Source organism: Dipodomys spectabilis, unplaced genomic scaffold, assembly GCF_019054845.1.
Source record: "Dipodomys spectabilis isolate Male_0828 unplaced genomic scaffold, ASM1905484v1 ptg000112l, whole genome shotgun sequence".
Classification (NCBI taxonomy): Eukaryota; Metazoa; Chordata; class Mammalia; order Rodentia; family Heteromyidae; genus Dipodomys; species Dipodomys spectabilis.
This window is the reverse complement of record NW_024870789.1, coordinates 825,227-844,229: the sequence shown is the minus strand read 5'-3', so window position 1 is coordinate 844,229 and position 19,003 is coordinate 825,227. Positions and strand designations below refer to the sequence as shown.

Here is a 19,003-nt window from a genome sequence, read left to right as displayed (position 1 = left end):
GAGTTGTTTACATTAAATATATTAGAAATAAGTGGAACTTCTACTTTTAAATTTTTCTTCCTATTGTTTATAGCCTCTACAGTACCCAGTCCTCAAAGCAAGGGACCCAGACTGTTAAATTTCTTTCTCTGCAAGTCAGAAACAGAAGACACAAGCCTTGAGTCTCTTTAAACTAACTTCAGTCTTTACTCGTTTACTATAATAATTTGGAAGCCATTAGGAAATGGAAATGTTAGAAAAGAAATTATTATTTTGAAAATATAACTTTAGTAGGTATTGGGTGTCATCAAATGCATTGTAGTCAAACCCTGACAACTAAGGAATTCAAATGTGTTTGTACATCTACTTAGTAGGAGGAAAGAAAGAAAACAAGAAAGAAGGAAAGAAAAGAAAGAGTAACAGGACTTGTGAGTTCATAATGCATTCAATTGTTTACTCAACTAAACTGTTATTTGCTCAATAGGAAAAGCAATGTATTTAGTAAGCTAGATTGGCATGAATAGATTAATACATCTTCTGAGAGTGATCCTGTAGCTCCCTTCACATGGTTAGCGTGGACAGGAATCCTTATTTTCAATGATACATTTCTGGCTTCCTCCCACTGAGGTACTGGGACTCAGGCATCACCCTATCACAAGCCACGGCTCCTACACATCACAGAGGCATCATGTGCTACCTTGGTTACTTTACCCAGCTGTTCTGAAACTGCCTCATGGCTTTTCTTTGTTTATTTTAGTTTTGGTGATATTTTTCTTATGATCAGCTCACTTGACCAGTCACATGCTATTTTAAAACAAAATACTTTAAAATTAAAAACGATGAAATAATTGGAAATAATCTATGACCACCAATATTTCTTTTCTGACTGAGTTTTCCTCATCAGCATTTATTGTCATTCAATACAGGGAAAAGATACCAAAACAAAATAAACACAAAGTTTTAGCAAGAAGAAGCTAACAAATGATAACTTGATGGGTCCTTTTCTTAAATTTCAGTATAACTAGTTTTGCAGCTATATGGAAAATAGCTAAGAATATAAAATCTTTGGAAGACACCAGAGTGGATTGACAATAGCAGACTCACCATCTGTCCTATGTAGACTAGCAAATCCAGGGCCGTGGCTGCTGGACAGCTCTGAGCTGCTGCTGAAGGATACCAAGCGCAAGGCAGAGGACAGTGGAGCATCGCTCTTGTCTGTACAACAACAACAAAAGACATCATCATCCCTCACAGGCTAGAGACACACTGAGAAAAATTTTCCAACTCTCTACTTTCTCACCTCCCTTCTTTTTTAATTAAGAGGTAGAAAACCGCTTGAATTTGTAGCAAACATCAGTTTTCACTGAGATATGCTAGTAACTGCTAACTACAGGCTCTCATTGATTATTAAAACCTGATGTGTAGCATTTGTTCTTTCTCATGGTGGAAGTATTTCAATTTGACCAGAATTGAACCTGTCCACAGGATAGGTTGGAAAGAGATGCACAGTTTCACATATCACATGGCATTTTCTCCATGCACATACATATGTAAATAGCCATTGTGCTTAAAACATAGGTGTCATGAAATCAATAACTAGTGGAGAGGTTTGAGAATTTACTTTCATTTTGCTTAACTGGAAGTTTATATAATTTTATTTTGAAAAACGACTGGTTTGTAAAAGTAATGATTGGCTCTGTATTGAAAGTTTCTAGACTTCCCTAAAACTATCTAAGGATTCATTAGAAGCCCAGTCCAGAGCCAAAGAAAATTTTTCATGCATTTCAAACAGCCCTACATGGCTCAGAGGTTGGAAACAAGTGACACAGGTTTGCCAATGACCTCTAAAGAGTGAGAAAATCCTTCGAGGCACGGTTCACATAACGAACAAAATTATTTACACTATTTACACCAGAAAGGGGTCCTGTGACTACGTTGTCCTGGGCTAGATACCCAGAACCAAGAGCAGCCTCGACCATGAAGCCTCCAAGTCTCCAGTAGGCAGCCCCGATCTTATTAGTTGGTCTGCAAACCACAAATTAGTCGGCTGTTCTGCAAACCTCCAACCCCAGACCTCCAAAGCTGCAAAGCTGCAAAGCTCCGAAGGGGAAGGCTTTTCCTTTTCTTCCCTTCCTCCTTCTCTGCAGCCTCTCTGCTCTCCACAGGCCTGCCCCGCCTGCGCAGGAGGCGCCTCTCCACAGGCCGCTCCAGAGAAAGGTCCCAGACGGCCCCTCGAGGAGGCCCCGAATGACCTCTGGAGGCCGTCCCGGATGGCTGTGGAGGCTGGCCTGCCTCCTCAGGCCTGCCCTGCGCTACTCGGCAGGCTGTCCCTGCTGTCGCCTCTCTTCACTCAGTGTCTCCCCTCTCCCTTGTTCTACTTCTTCCTTGCTCTCTCTCCCCTACCCTCCTCAGGACTCTCCTCAGGACTCTCCTCAGGACTCTCCTCAGGATTCTCCTCAGGACTCTTGGTCTCTCCCCTACTCTCCCCTTCTCCGTCTTCCCTCAGGACTCCTAACAGGCAGCCTATGTATAGGCTGTGCCCCTCCCCTTTCGGCGGCTTGCCCCGCCCCTTCGGCGGCATGGCACGCCCCTCCTGTGGCCCAACACGCGGGGCGTGGCCAGCTTCTCCATGTCCCGCCTCCTCCGGTGGCCGGCTGTGCAGCAGTGAGGCTCACCTCTTGATTCCCGCCCCCTTCAGCCGCCCGGGCCACGGAGCCATGCAGATTATCGGGGCCCCACTTATTATCCGGGCCACGCTGGTTATTGCAACATCATTTCCATTTTCACTCACCAGGGCCTCAGGCTCAGCCTTTCCTCCCGTCATGGGTGCGCAGGGCACACAGGTCAGCACCAGCTGTGTCTGTTACCAGGGTAACCACAGTCTCCACTGTGGCTGACACACTGTTGGCTCTTCTCATCCATTCAAAATAGCTCACTTCACACACTCAGCGTGCAATTTGTTATGTGATGCGCTGATTGATATCTATGGATGCCTGTCACACAACAGTTTCTACGCTCAACAGCTTCAGTCTCAGGGCTATTCTTTGCAGCCCTCTCTACATGTGTCCGGCTTTTACGAGTATTACTCTGAGACCATGTTCACAGGACCGGTAAACTTCTAACATGCTCCTGGCACAAGGAAGTGTAAAGAAAACCCAATTGTGGGCTGGGAAGGTGGCTCAGTGGTAGAGTGCTTGCCTTGCATGCATGAGGTCCTGGGTTCGATTCCTCAGCACCACATAAGCAAAAAGAAAAATGCCGGAAATGGCGCTGTGGCTCAAGTGGTAGAGTGCTAGTCTTGAGCTGAAAAGCTGAGGGACAGCGCCCAGGCCCAGAGTTCATGCCTCAAGACCGGACCCAAAAAAATTAACAAAAGAAAAAAGAAAACCCAATTGTTGAAGTATTACTGTGGAAAATGGAAATTTCAGAACATTCTGGAAGGGAGAGGTTTTCTGCAGGCATAACAGTGGAAGGAACTCAGGTGCCATGATGTCTTCAGCAGACCAGTCTACCCCATTCCTTTTGTGTACAAAGGAATCCCAGGAAGGGAATCAACCTCTCCAAACACATGGCATTGGCTGAGGCCGAGTGGGGATTCATTTCCTTCCCTGTTTAACTGAGCCACCTGCTCCATTTCCCCCCTACACCTTTCTTTTTCATGGCCTCTGGAAACAGCAGTCCAGCCCCCTCTCTGTCCCCTCTGCTCACGTAGTAATAATCTCGTCATTGCTGATTCCAGAACCAGACTACAGAAAGCTCTGGGCTAGGCACCAGGTGTCTGACCTTAGAATGCTTCTCACTTTCCCAAAGCCTGGATTTTCTCATCCACACAAGTTACTGAGTATCTCACACGGCTCACAAGGCTTGCTTTGCCTATTTCATGATGGTGAAACAACTCACCACACATTCAGCCCCCTGACATTTTCTGTGAGGACATTGTCCCCATGTAGGGAACGCTTATGATTTTGTCCTGTCTTCATATTCATTTTTAACTGTAATTGAACTACTCCTAACAGAGGCTGGGCCTGCTCACTGTGACATCCTTTCCAAAGGGGTCCAGATGGCAGCAAGAGCAAAACAGACAGATCTCGCTCCACTTTCCTCCAACTCCTTTTACAGAAACCACTCAGACATTTGTACTCACAATAAACCTGACTACATTCATTTCCTTCTGAACTACCACATCCATGCTTCACACTCCAGGATAGAGCAACCCTGGGGCCCTATTTGGATATCACTTTGGGCACAATAAAAGCACAAAGATGTAGTGCCCCTCTCTTTCTCTGCCTGTAGCCTCTGACCTCCATGTTTTCTCTCTCCCTGACTGTGCCCTGAGATAAATACCCTTTGTTTGTGATTCCTGATCTTCCTTTCCTTTATAGCTTCATTCACCCCTCTCCTCTGTGACCTGCCTACCTTCTCAGCTGTGCTCCCGACCTCCCTGTCCACGCTATGCCCTAGCCTTTCCTGTCCTTTCTCTCTGCTGGGCTCTGACTTCCTTGACTGCGATGAGCCCTCCACTCTGAGTCCTGTCTACTGTGCCTCACGACCTCCCTCTCCTCTCTTTTCTGTCACCTCCTGACCTTCCTGATGTCTTTTGCCTATATCCCCTGAACTGTATCTTCTGCTGGCTCTGCCCCCAGCCTCTTTGTCCTCTGTTAGTGCTCCTTGTTCACTCTGTCCTCTCTCTATCATGGCCCCTGCCTGTGTGCTCTCTGCTGTGGTTTTGATCTCCCTTTCCTTCTCTGCTGTGCCCTGTCACCTTCACTGTTATCTGATATAACCTCTGACTCTCCTCACATCTGCTTTCTATGCCCTCTAACTTCATATCCTCTCTCACTTCTCCATATTCTCCCCAACTATGATCCTCAACCTCCATGTCTTTGCTTTCTATCTGTTCACCTTGTCTTTCTTGTCTTGTCTCTCTGCTATGACACCTGGACCAATCAGCCCCCTCTCCTCCACTTTTGTTCAGGACCTCTGTGTTTAACCTATAGGCATATCTCACTCCACAGAATACAAACTTTACTAAACCTCTAGAATGTTCTTCTCTGGTTCTGTTATTGAGTCTGGTCTGTAATCTGAGCCCTGATGTTGAGGCCACAAGCTGAGTTCATACAAACTCTAAGGAAGAGCAGATAACATCCATGGTATGAAACCACATTTCTATTTTCCTAACACAAAGTATGCAAAGCTTAGTGCAGAAAAAGAAATAATACCTATGCTGACACAATCTTCCCTTGAGAGGAACAATGTGATCAAGTTTTAATGAATTATCACTTATTTTACACTCTAAATAAGAGGCTTTAGAATCAACTCACATAATTGACTGCTAGTCACTTAGGAAAATGGAAGGGTTCACAAGGTGACACTTTCCATAAGTCCTGACAGGAACACTGCTAATTACATACAGCACTGCCTCTAGCTGGCTGACATGCACACCACTGCAGGCTCGGGAGCCTCTGACATTCTCTTCAAAAGTTGATACGAAATTCGGTCCCTCTGCTCATATCTGTAACTCTGACTACTCAGGAAGCTGAAGACTGAAGAGCCCAGTTCAAACTCAGCCTAGGAAGGAAAGTTCCTGAGACTTTTATCTCCAATCAACCACCAGAAAGCTACAAGTGTATGTGTGACTCAAGTGCTAAAGCAATAGCCTTGAGTAGAAAAACTAGGGGGTAAGTGACAGTAGCCAGGCCCTGAGTTCAACTTGCAGTACCAGAACACACACAAAAAAGACCTGTTTTTGTTTTCTTTCTCTTGCTTCATCAGAAAAAATCTCTATACGAAAAACTGATGATGTGCCTTATTGATAAATAATTTCTTTTTCAATGGACGAATTCTGAAAACCTTCAGAAGAAAAGAACCATTTCTAGTTATTTCTTTTTAACAAGTGAACTGTCAAAACCAATTGGAGAACCATCACCTTAGGGGAGAAACAAGCTAGGTAGAAATCATAAGCTTGTAATCACACATGAAACTAGAGATTGCTACAACTAGGATTGAGCAATTTACTTCTCTCCATAAAACATAGTGCAAAGTGTGTCCTTATGAAAAAAATGCCAGTTTCCCAATTCACTCACTCCCTCTGAGGTTTAAATGTACTCAGGACACATTTCTGAGAAGCATAACAATTCTAAAGGAAAAGAGAAGCTCTTCATTCAGCAAAAAAACAGGTTGCAATCAAGTGAGGTGACTCTCAAATCACTGCCAATGCAGCTTAAATAAAGCAGGTCATTTCCATAAGGAACCAGATTTAATCTTTATTTCCTCAACTTGCATTATACTGCTTGACCCACAGTTGACATTTGATGAGTATTTCCTGAACTACACCGACCACTGATCTAAGAACTTCTGTACAACTTTCTAAAACTCTCTGTTATCTACCCTATATATCACTCTGAACACATATTGACCATAAATATGCGTCTTTAATGGGCTGAAATAACCCTAAAAGGAGAGCTGTGCCGTCCTCATTTGCCAGGCCAGATGGGAGGTAGAGGAGTGACAGTACCAGTCAAGACAGAAGAGTCTAGGAACAAGGCTTACCTCTGCAGCCAGGCAGGCTCCCACAGCATTCACATCAGGACACATTCCCATCCCAGCTACATTCAACAACCCACCACACCCCACTTTTTGACAGGACCCATAACTTCTGCATAGTCTGTCAAGATTGGGTCCTTTTGTGAAATAAAATACAGAGAATAGGCAAAGCAGCAGTGTCTGCTTTTAAACACAGACTTGAAGGAGACTTTGAGAGCCCACTGCCCCAAAGCACTGAGTCCTGTGGCTGCACTTGCCTAGGCCTCCCAGGTCCTCTGGGTAGGACTATCAGACCCTGTCATTAATCAGAGAACCCTGTCAGGTAATTTCAAAAGCAATATAAAACATCTAGGGTATGTTACAAACATACAGTCTCTTCTCCATGTACACATATACTTCCATTCATGAAATTGTGATTTGCAAAATGTAATCTGCTTTGGGCTCTACCAATCCAGAATATTAAAGATACACTGGGCGGGTATATGTACAGTCAAGGGAGAAGGCTGTGTATAGAGGGAGGAAATATATGTATTCACATCAGAAGCACAGGGCTCTATCTGTGCAATGGATGGACTTCTAGGAATCACTTGTAGGGGTCACTCAATGATGTCAGCAGGGCCAGACTTAACCTGCAGTTTTCTTAGGACGTCTCCTGTCTGCAAGAGTTTCTGGGACAGTACCACACAGCCCGATTCCACATCAGTGACAGTGACCTCACAGTTTCAAAACAGAAGTCATGTTATGTTAAACCCAAACTTTCCCAATTCTGTAGTTTCTATGAAATTCTCAGATTCTATTGTGAAATGGTTTAAATGGCCACAGAACAATATATTATTCAATTTCTTTAATTCAGAGGATTATTTCCATTCTATAGAATCTGGAAAGCCACTTCCTTTCCTGTTGCTTCAAAATTCCATTGAAATTCTGGTCTAGACAATGAACTATGTGGATCCCAAGAAAACTATTGTTATTTTCTAATATTTTAGTGTGGACAAAGATTATTACCAGTAAGCATTTGGATGTGTTTTGCAAATATTTTCTCCTTGCAGGGTATTTTAAAAAATAATAAAAAACATGAGTAGAAATGGCAGACATGTGGTATGGGTCTTAGTTTCTCTTTGGAGTGCCGTGAACCAGAACACAAGGTAGAGATCTCATGAACAGAGAACTTGGGATCTGGTTTGTGAAACACCCCCTCCTTACCAGGGCCAAGCAGTGAGCTGTGCAAGAATCTTCCTCAGGTGAGAAGTACGCTCAGACATCTGGGGTGGAAGCATAGCACATCTTGGGGGACAGGAGACACCCACTAGCCAGGACATGTGGCAGTTGCAGGTTCTGTAAAGTGTTGTACCCTCTCCCTCACAGATGCCTGAGCAGCCACTTCTGACCTGCACAGTGGCTGCAAAGAGCCAAAACCGCACATGAGAACACAAAGGAAGATATCAAGCATTTCAGGAAGGCACATTCCCAGGGCAAGAGCCAGAGTTAAGAAGGGTTCAACAAGCTAGAAAGAAGCCTGGGGAAGAAATGAAGAAAGGAGAAAACTCAAGGGCTGGAATTTCCAGAAGACTCTCAGATTCCAACAGTGCTGCCTAACATCACTGTCTATGCACATGTGACTCCCACCCCAGTACAGCTGTGTGCTCCACACGGAGACTAGCATGGTTTAACAAATCAACAGTCGAGGAATAAGAATCACAGTTGTCCAGGCCACATTGATCTGACAAATTCAGCACAATAATTCCAACTAATGGAAAGTAAGTGATATTGAAAGAAGTTATCCTTTTACATTATTTTTTAAAGGGGGAGGGAGTTTAAGTTGCTAATAACCAGTGACCTTAATAGCTAAAAATCAGAGAAATTATTTATAGAGATATAACTTTGTATAAAGTTGAGCCATGTCAATATACTCTAGGAAGATGTTTTAATTTTGTTTGTTTTTTTGTTTCTTTGGGAGGTTGAACTCAGAACCTCATGCTCATGTTTTTTCCACTCAAGTCTGGTGCTCTACTATTTAAGCCATACCTACACTTTGGGAATTTTTTGCTAGTTAAATGGAGATAAGAGTCACAAGGCAATGGATGAGCAAATGCTGCAAGATTCTCACTGCACACTATGTTGAAAATGAACTATAGAGCTGTGAGTGGGGATGGGAGGGAAAAACTAGGACAGAGAGAGAGAAGGGATGACATTGACCAAAAAGGAATACTTTTTACCTGAGTTGTGTAACTGTAAACACTCTACGTATCACCTCGATAATACAGTAAACATTTTTAAAGTCAAATCATTAATCTCAGTTTTAAAAAGAATTTAAGAAAGAAAGTCTCAGATGGTGGTGCTTCCTGTTACCTGTCTGTTCTCTGTGCCTAAGGAGGCTGTGCCCACCTGACAGCCCTGCACCTCTCTGGTCTGCTTACTGGGTAGAGAGCCAACTCCATACACCTATGATGCTAATGCAGGACCAAGCCACCTGGGCCAGGACCAGTGATTTCTTTTAGTAACAAAGTTCCTGGAAGATTCATCCACACCAAAACACCAGTGAGGACACTGGCCTGACCTTCCTGTCCAGCAATCCCATCTTATTCTCTCCTCACTCAACATGCCTGTTAACCTTACCACAACGAGAGTTTTCTTGGGGACTGCAAGACACCTGGGCTCCCAGAGTCAAAAGTACTTTCATCTTCCGGACTTAGGAGGGCTAATGAACTATAAACCACCTCGTGCTAGCTTCATTTTCAGAAGCAGGTCAGCCACAGTTTTCATAAAAGTTTATAGTAATGCAATGGCATTTTCTGTTTCTGATACAGTTGTAAACGATTTTCTACACTCACGAATGTATCCTGCTACTCCTGGGTTCCAGGTCTGCATAGAAAGAATCACGAGCATCCTGAACAGGGCGGTAGGGCCATGTCCGCGTCTGAGTGTCCTCCACTGTCCATCACTCCAGTCCTCCGCTTGGTGCTAATGCCTCCTTGCTGCTCTCTTCTCTTGTGTGTTTCAAGTAGCCAGAGCACACCAAAAATAAGCTTCAACCTGTAAACCCCACCCCAACCCTCCAGCACACTGCTCTGTGCCCTGGAGCCTGCTGAGCCTCCAACCCAGATGCTCCTAGGGACACTATCGCCACTTGGTGCCGCGAGTGCCTCTGCTGGTGTCCACGAGGAAGTGCAGACCAGACATAAACCCCGCACATTTGCCAGGCTGAGCCTGGCCAGAAGACCTTAGAGACTCAACTGTGCTCACACACTGGGTCCAGTCCATACCTCCTCTTCAACAGTTCAATATGCTTCGGACTAAGGAAGTGAGTTATGAGCTGAGTGATATTTGCATACAGTACAAAATATTGAGCACTCCCTTTAAACTTGCATATTCATTTAAAATGAGAGGTTAGGACAGAATAAACTACTGTGGCTTTAAGGAAATAATTACATAGAACAAAAGCGTGTCTAGGGTTAGCACTTTACTATGTCGATTCCAGCTGGGAATGAGAGTTCTACACTAAATGACTAAAAAACTATGAATTTCTGGGCACCACTAGCTCATGTCTGTAATCCTACCTACTCAAAAGCAGAGATCTTATGATCACAGATTGAAGCCAGCCTAGGCAGCAAAGCATGTAAGAATTTTATCTCCAATTTATCACACAGATACCTCTCTCCAAGAGTGGAGCTGTGCAGAGCACTACCCTTGAGCACAAAAACACAAAGGACAGCACCCAGAACCTGACTTCAAGTCCTAGATTTGGCACAGAATAATGAATTGAAAATAAACCTAATTTGAATATGGCAGAGGACATCAACTGGAATTTTTCCACAGCAGATATACAGCCCCATGAAACATCACTAGTATTTAGGAAAAGGCCAAACCACAGGGTCTCACCACTTTACATCCACTATGATAGCTGTTATAAAGCAAGCAGAAACAAGTGGAGCTGTGGCTCAAGTGTTACACTGTTAGCCTTCAGCAAAAAGCTCAGGAAGAGGCTTCTGCCCTGGGTTCAATCCCAAGATCAGCACACATGAAAAACCACACAAAAGAGAAAGTTGAGGTTGGTAGTAACTGGAAGAACATGGAGCCCTAGTTCCTTGCTACTTTTTTATTTAGGTTGTTTTGTTTGGCAATAGTATGATTTGAACTCAGGACCACATTGGGCAGATTTAGGGTCCCATTATTTTTATGGCTCTTTAGTTATTTTTCAGATCTTTTTCAGTTATCATTGTGATAGTTTTCCTCAGAGAGGCTTTGGATTCCAGTCCTCTACTTCTGTCTCCTGCTTAGATGGGAGTACAGATGAGAGACCGAGTCATCATAGGCCATTATTCCATTTCAGCAGGAAGCATCTAGACATTGACAATAACTCTTTTTAAAGAAGTTGCTGGGTACAATCACGAGTGAGGAAAATGTAATAGGACCTGACATCTGAATATGTTTACATGTGAGGATTTAGTTCATGACTAGACCAAGATGCCTCCAATTACTTGAATTTTTCAAAGGCAGCATTTTTCTCTTCTTTCTCACTCTCCTATCGCCCCACCCACACACCTAATTGCCATTCCCTAGAAGAGGAAATTCGGGATGATTCTCATACCTTGAGTCAAGGTCACCACACTCCTCTCCTTATCTTGCTTTCCAAGGTATTGAAGGAACATTTAGGATGATGACTACATCTCTGGAGACTGCTGGTTAACACATTTGGAAATAATCAGGCCCAAGAACACCATTTGGCTGGACCTTCATTCCTCAGCGCTTAAATCCATCAGGAAGTCCATGCTCCTGGGTGTGTCCATAAAAACCTCTTTTTTCCCCTACCCACAAGTTCTGCTCTTCTTTCCCAGACAATAGCTCAAGTAGGTCTCATTTTGCCTGCAAATTAATATACCTTTATTTCCTTTACACTAAGACATTAATCTCACTGACATTGAATTGACATTGAATTCAGGGAACTGAATTTTCAGTAACACAGGAGAGTTGGGAGCTGCAGACTACAAAGCAAAGTGAAAAACACAAATTGCAGAGGAAACTCTAAATTTTCAAAACTGATAACGATATAGACTATAAGCAGTGATCTCCAAAGAAACAGGTAATATCTGAGTCAAGGGGAAAGGCACAGGAAATGGATGGAAGAATGCCTCTGACAGGTTGAGCAGGTGAATTTGGAGGTAGGAATCTAGAGGGCCCAAGAATGAAGGACTTGCTGAGCTAGTGGCAGTGGTAGGGCTTTGTGACACATCACTCTTTCCCCTTTGTGACTTAGTAGAAAACCAGGCCTTTGTGATGTAGGCCTTCATTTACTATATATTGCCGAAGAAACTCCCAGAGCTCAGTTGCTCAAGAGCAATAGTGCGATTCAGATGATGGAGAATCCTCTCTTGTCACTGAAAAGCGTTGCTATTCCATGGCTGAGCCCTGAACTCGCCACCTTTGCAATGGATATGATCCTTGCCATTGTGGGTGGGGTGGGGCTCTACCTCCTGCTACTGCTACTTCCCTGCTTCAAGGAAAATCCATCCTCACCAACACCTGAGAGAAAGAACAAACTGACTAAGGTAAGATCTCTAAGGGCAGACCACCCAAAAATAGGTAGGTAGGTAGGTACGTAGATAGATAGATAGATATAGATAGATAGATAGATAGATAGATAGATAGATAGATAGATAGATAGATAGATAGAGACACACACACACATTGGAATTTTACTTATCAGTTAGACTGATACTGTAGCATTTGTATAGGAATAGAAGACTTGGGAAAATTAAGTGAATTAAGTCAGTCCCAGAGAGACAAAGGATCCATGTTTTCCTTGATATGTGGAAGGTAGATTTAGTGTATATACTCAACAAATACGGAGGATGTTACACATGTGTACACAAATGTATTGAATGAGATATGGTAGAGTCAAAGGAGATTTTAAAGTGGAATTTATTAGAAAGCCAAAAGTCCAAGTTCAGTAAAATAGAAAAATCAGAAATGTGTTGTTGATAGGGTTTTAGGGGTCAAAGGGAAAGGGGGGTACTCAATGGAGAAGAGGGGGATATGTAGACAAGAATCCAATATATAATCTATCACAGTAAGAAAGAAAGGGCTGAGCGGGGGGTGGGGGGGAGGGACACACTGCAGAAAGAATTAACAGTTATACCAATTTGTGAAATAGCAACTCCCATGTACAACTGCTTGATAATTTTTTAAATGGTTCTTTAGTTTACTGATGTTTGCACTTCTCAAAAACAAGTAACAAAGCCTCTAGAGGGGAAATTCCAGAAAAAAGAGACATCTTCTCCTAGGAACTATCAGCATACAGGGCACAATGTCAGTAGCATAAGGTAGTATTCTGAGTTCTCAGAACAGCTGTGTGGAGTGCAGCAAGTACCAGGGTTAATTCAAACCCTGAAACTCAGCAACCAAGGACTGAGGTCCTGAGAGCTGAGGACTTGAACACTCAATCCTATGTCACAGCAGGTGCCTGAAAACTGCACTTTCCCCAGTGTTAGGCTGATTAGCCGACTGTTCAAGGCCCATGTCAACCTCCCATCAGAGGATAAGGTCACCTTTGGACTCAGGAAGGAAAAGCCAACGTGGAAGCTGAGAGGCACCTGGAAATCAGGTTCTTGGTCCTTAGAACAGAAAAAGCACTGAGGTGATCTTTGTTGTCTATCTCATATAAGAAAAACAGAAATGAGCTGGGAAGGTGGCTCAGTGATAGAGCACTTGCCTTGCATAGGTGAGGCCCTGGGTTCGATTCCTTACACCACATAAGCAAAAAGCAAACTGCCAGAAGTGGTGCTGTGGCTCAAGTGGTAGAGTGCTAGCCGTGAGCTGAAGAGTGCCCAGGCCCAGAGTTCAGGCCCCATGAACCAGACCCTGCCCCCAAAAAAGAAAGAAAAACAGAAATAATTAGCAGCCACACTAACTGTGAAGAAAGGAAATGCAGGGACATAGGTGAAGACATCATTTTATCCAGAAACACCAAATATCTTAAACTTGTCTAGGGAAAGGAAAAGAGTAAAGAGGTCTAAGTCACGTTTTTCTCATCTCTCAGTATCCTGTGGAGAAACGAGGCCAGATCAAGTGCAGGAAGAAACGTGCTGCTCTGAAAGGTAGGCTCCCCACGTTCTCCCAAGGGGATTTGATCTCGGTCTCTGTCAGCAAGAGCCAGGCCACCAAGTATTTCAGTGTGTAAAACCTTAGGAGGAGAGTCCTGGGAAAGAAACCAGAACTGGAGACATTTTTCAGGTTCTCTGCATGGAATGAAGCTGCGACATGCATCATAACAAATGGGAGGGGCTGAGAGGCTGTGAGGTCACACTGATGATGTGGATGTGTGTCACACAGGAGGAGGGGCTGAGAGGCTGTGAGGTCACACTGATGATGTGGAGGTGTGTCACACAGGTCAGGGCTGAGAGGCTGTGAGGTCACACTGATGATGTGGAGGTGTGTCACAGAGGAGGAGGGGCTGAGAGGCTGTGAGGTCACAGTGATGATGTGGAGGTGTGTCACACAGGGGGAGGGGCTGAGAGGCTGTGAGGTCACACTGATGATGTGGAGGTGTGTCACACAGGGGGAGGGGCTGAGAGGCTGAGAGGTCACACTGATGATGTGGATGTGTGTCACACAGGAGGAGGGGCTAAGAGGCTGTGAGGTCACACTGATGATGTGGAGGTGTGTCACACAGGAGGAGGGGCTGAGAGGCTGTGAGGTCACACTGATGATGTGGATGTGTGTCACACAGGAGGAGGGGCTAAGAGGCTGTGAGGTCACACTGATGATGTGGAGGTGTGTCACACAGGGCAGGGCTGAGAGGCTGTGAGGTCACACTGATGATGTGGAGGTGTGTCACACAGGGGGAGGGGCTGAGAGGCTGTGAGGTCACACTGATGATGTGCAGGTGTGTCACACAGGGGGAGGGGCTGAGAGGCTGTGAGGTCACACTGATGATGTGGATGTGTGTCACACAGGAGGAGGGGCTGAGAGGCTGTGAGGTCACACTGATGATGTGGAGGTGTGTCACACAGGGGGAGGGGCTGAGAGGCTGTGAGGTCACACTGATGATGTGGATGTGTGTCACACAGGGGGAGGGGCTGAGAGGCTGTGAGGTCACACTGATGATGTGGATGTGTGTCACACAGGAGGAGGGGCTGAGAGGCTGTGAGGTCACACTGATGATGTGGAGGTGTGTCACACAGGGCGGGGCTGAGAGGCTGTGAGGTCACACTGATGATGTGGAGGTGTGTCACACAGGGGGAGGGGCTGAGAGGCTGTGAGGTCACACTGATGATGTGGAGGTGTGTCACACAGGGGGAGGGGCTGAGAGGCTGTGAGGTCACACTGATGATGTGGAGGTGTGTCACACAGGGCGGGGCTGAGAGGCTGTGAGGTCACACTGATGATGTGGAGGTGTGTCACACAGGAGGAGGGGCTGAGAGGCTGTGAGGTCACACTGATGATGTGGAGGTGTGTCACACAGGGGGAGGGGCTGAGAGGCTGTGAGGTCACACTGATGATGTGGAGGTGTGTCACACAGGGGGAGGGGCTGAGAGGCTGAGAGGTAACACTGACTTGATGAGGAGCTGGGAACTTCAAGCCCACATGTGGCCCAATTCAATTCCCTAAAAACTGTATTAGCAATGAGATGTCCTTTTTCCGGGTGCCCCAAGAGGTGGTGCAGATGATGGATGTTTGCAGGGCCGGTGGTCCCTTGTAAATAAAGCAGCACTACCCCTCTATATGCCCTCTTAGCACTGGTACACATCTGGCAGCCATGGATATAGATCTGGGATCCAATGTGATCTTCCATGTTCTTTAATAGACAGATGTTTATTTCAGCCTCCTGTAGGTTCCAGAGGCCCTCCCTTATCTGCCCTAACCACCATCTGTTTCTAGTTTGCAGAGAGATTCGGGAAGAGCTTGAGGAGATGCATGACTTAGCTTCCTTTCTGAGTAGGTAAGGTTTTCCACATGTCCCTGTGCCTGCATTTCTACCCCAGAGAATGGAATTGTCTTGGGGTTGAGGAAGACTTCAGGTTGGCCTGGGATGTGGCGGAAGCCACAGGATGTAGAAAAGCAAGGGCTGTGTAAATGACAGGGTGTGGTACTGTGGGTGCCATGGACAGCAGGTAAATACCGTTGTGCATACTGGGACTGTCTGTTGCTGAATGAAGTTTGTCTCCTGTCTCCTACAGCGCCCTAGGGAAACTCGATGACACTGGAAGCTTTCAGCGTTTCTTAAAAGGAGATGCCTTAGGTGAAGTTTTCAACTCAGAATCTGCTACAGCCCTCCCGTCAGCGAGGGACTCTGAGGAGGACACTTTCTCCAGCACTGTGTCCCTGAAGGCTTCCCCATCTCCTTCACCCCAGGGCTTGCAGCCTCTGGCCTCTACCTTGTCACCAGTCCACATGGGTTCCTCAGTTTCTGTTGAGTCACACTCATCCCAGAGTGTGTCTCAGCCTCCGGAGCTGTCGATTGCTCTAGGAGAAGGGTCTTTTCCCTGTTCTCATTTTCCTCCACCTGTGGCCTGCACTCCACCCAGGCACGACTCAAACTCGGGTCTTCCCCCATGTGACATCAGGGAAGTCCCACCAGAAACCACCCCACAGAGCTCTCCAACCAACAGCTCTCGGGTGCCTTCTCCTATCCCAACCCTCAACTCTGATCTCCTGGATTTTCCAGACAGAGTGATTAGTAAGAGGGCAAAGCTGAAATCAGCTTCTCAGGAGAAAGAACACCCTCTGGATTCTCGGGGGAACATGATGAAGTCACTAGGCAGTGCACAAGACACTGCCATCCCTCAGCCCTTCTGGAACACCGAGGGAAAACCACAGCAGCTTCCTGATTCTCAGGAGCTGTTTTTCCCCATGGTCTTGCAGAAATGCTGCCAACTGTTCTGGGGCCTTCCCTTCCTGCACAGCGAGTCTCTGGTGGCTCCTGTCCAAATGTCTGGTCATCCACTAGACTTACCCTTTGTTTTATTCAATAGTTTCTTGCACTTAGTGCCGGTACAAGTCCAAGCTAAAGTACCTCCACCGTACTTTCTACCACAGCCTTTACAGCACCATTTGGTCAAATCACAACCCTTCACTCCAACCGTATCCTGGCCTCAGCCTTCCTCAGTGGCTGAGATCCAGACCTATGCCCATGGCACCTTCTGTACACCAATACAATCCTGTCCTTCACCTCCAGTGAGGTCCTGTACTATCCCACCTGTTGTTCAACAATTAGACCATCATCTCAAGAAGAAACACCTACAATGTCATAGAACTTTACCCTCTGTGGTCAAACAGTCTCACAAAACCTTTAGTCAAGAACAGGGTACCTGGAACCAGAGAGGCTTTAGTGATGATTCCAGTGATTATATTAGCCTAGAGATGAGGAAAAAGCTGGAACATCACCTCCAAGGGAGGATCCTACAGCACCTATGTAAAACAAATCACAAGATCCAGCTGTCACCTAAGAATTTGACAGGAACAGATCAGAAAGACCACAAACATGCATTTTTACAACACTCTACATCTGTAGAGAATTGTTACCGGAATAAAACAACCCCAGAGTGTCCAGTATCCCAAGGATGGAAGAACTCTAGAATGGATCTGCAATTCTCTATGAGGAGAGTAGTGAGAGCTCTAGACAGGGATGCAGAAAGCTCCTCAGGGGATTTTCTAGAGGCCAAAACACAGAAAAAATTAGAAAGCGACATGATGAGACCAAGTAGTGATTCAGGATATTTTCCCCCAACTCATTCAAATAAGAACTATCTAGGAGAAACCCCAATAGCACATCTCATCACTAAATGGGAGCAGATCAGTAGCGACAAGGTCCCTATGCATGTTAGTCATTACCGGGGCAAGACAAATCATGCCTTGCCCGCCCGTGGTAACTCCAACTCTAGCAAGAACACTGGCGGAGAACCACCCTTAAATACCAGGGAAACCTGCAAGAGCTCCTCCCAGGAGGTTTCCCACATTGATGCTGCCACTCAACAGCTGCTAGATGTGCATATCAAGAAGCTTTGGGCAAAGCACCAGTGGGGCTTATGACTAAAAATTCTCATACCGATAAACATCCTTACTCTGAAAAAGGCTCCCCCTTTACCAACTTCACAGGGAGCTTCACACTACATGGCCTGTAGTAACTTCAAGGCCTATCACACAGTGAAAGAGGGTGCATACCAGAGAGAAGCCCTTCCCAAAGAACAAAAGAGCAAAGAAAGAGAAAAAACTGAAGGCCATGCCTTACAACCTTCTCAACCTCCTTCACAACCTGAAACCCCGAGGGGAACACAGGATAATCATAACTGTGGTCCCTTGGAGGTCTCTCCTAGTGGAGAGGAAGGTAGACTGCTTTCTGAGACTCCATCTTGTATCTTACTAGGAAGAAAGTGGCACCATAACATTGTGTCAGGATCAGAAGGAAGCAGTTTAGAAACAACAAATAGCCCAGAAATGGGCATGTCTGCGACAAATGAAAAAGAAAACCTCTGCCACAGTGTGTCCATTAAAGAGGTCTTTGTTGCACCCAATTCTGAGTACACAGAAGGTCTCATGGAAATGGGAGAGTATAAAAAGCCCACTAACCTGGATTTCAATAACTTGAAACTCAGAAATTCAGAACTAGTGAGGACCACTGAAACACTATTACCACCCAGAATTTCAATTTCCAACTATGCATTTGATTCATACTTTAAAGAACACACAGGATCAACCAGTACAAGCAAAAGCACCCCTTTTGATGATATCCTTCAGGACTGCAATGCTGACCCATTCCTGCAAGGTGGTGCCCCCGAGATGCTGATTGCTGACGACATGTTTGCTTCTCAGAGCTCTCTAACTAGCTCAGAGAAACTTTCTGGAAGCAGCACATCCACTTTCTATGAGCGACGCACTCCCTTGCCAAAGGGAGTGCAAATCACGAAGCAGCAAGAACCTAAGACATCTAAACTCCAGCAGCCATGGTACAGCAAAATGTTTCATGGGCATAATGAGACACAGAGCTGTGAGAGGCCCAAAGCTCCAACACAGAAGGCAAAGCCAGCAGGAATGAGGCCCTCACAAGGCTGGAAGCTGAACTCTCCTGCCCAGGTCAGGAAAACAAGAACTGTGAAGAACTCCAGCCTACCTGTGTCAGAGAAAGCACAGCATCCCCCGGAGAGTCAGTTCGGAAACCGAATAATGAAGTTTTTTGTCTATTTTCCCTAGAAAAGTCTACAGTCAGGCAGACACACTGTCAAATTCAAAAATCCAGTCAGCCAATAGCAAGAACCAAGACTTAACAACAAGCAGAATCCAAGACAGTGGAGGGCCTGAAGCCCAGACACTCAAGAACACCATTGGGTGAATCCTAGAAGAAGAAATTCACCTTAGGCCTTCTGCCTCCAACAAAACTTTCCACAAAGAATTTCAAGCCCTCACAGATAGACATTCCCACTCCTACATGGCTCCTCCTTACCAAGAAGGAGTCCAAATGAAGACCAGCAGGGTCTCTTTCCCAAAC

General features: G+C 45.4%; 1 protein-coding gene across 1 annotated transcript; it reads left to right on the top strand.

The window, feature by feature from the left end:
- The first annotated feature begins 2,558 nt into the window (after positions 1 to 2,558).
- Positions 2,559 to 18,708, top strand: LOC122114856 (spermatogenesis-associated protein 31A1-like). The gene is made up of 5 exons (XM_042688117.1): positions 2,559 to 2,822; positions 3,003 to 3,089; positions 13,559 to 13,683; positions 15,699 to 17,526; positions 17,617 to 18,708. Exons 1-5 carry the CDS (start codon positions 2,559 to 2,561, stop codon positions 18,706 to 18,708), a joined length of 3,396 nt encoding a protein of 1,131 aa, XP_042544051.1.
- The last annotated feature ends 295 nt before the right edge of the window (positions 18,709 to 19,003 follow it).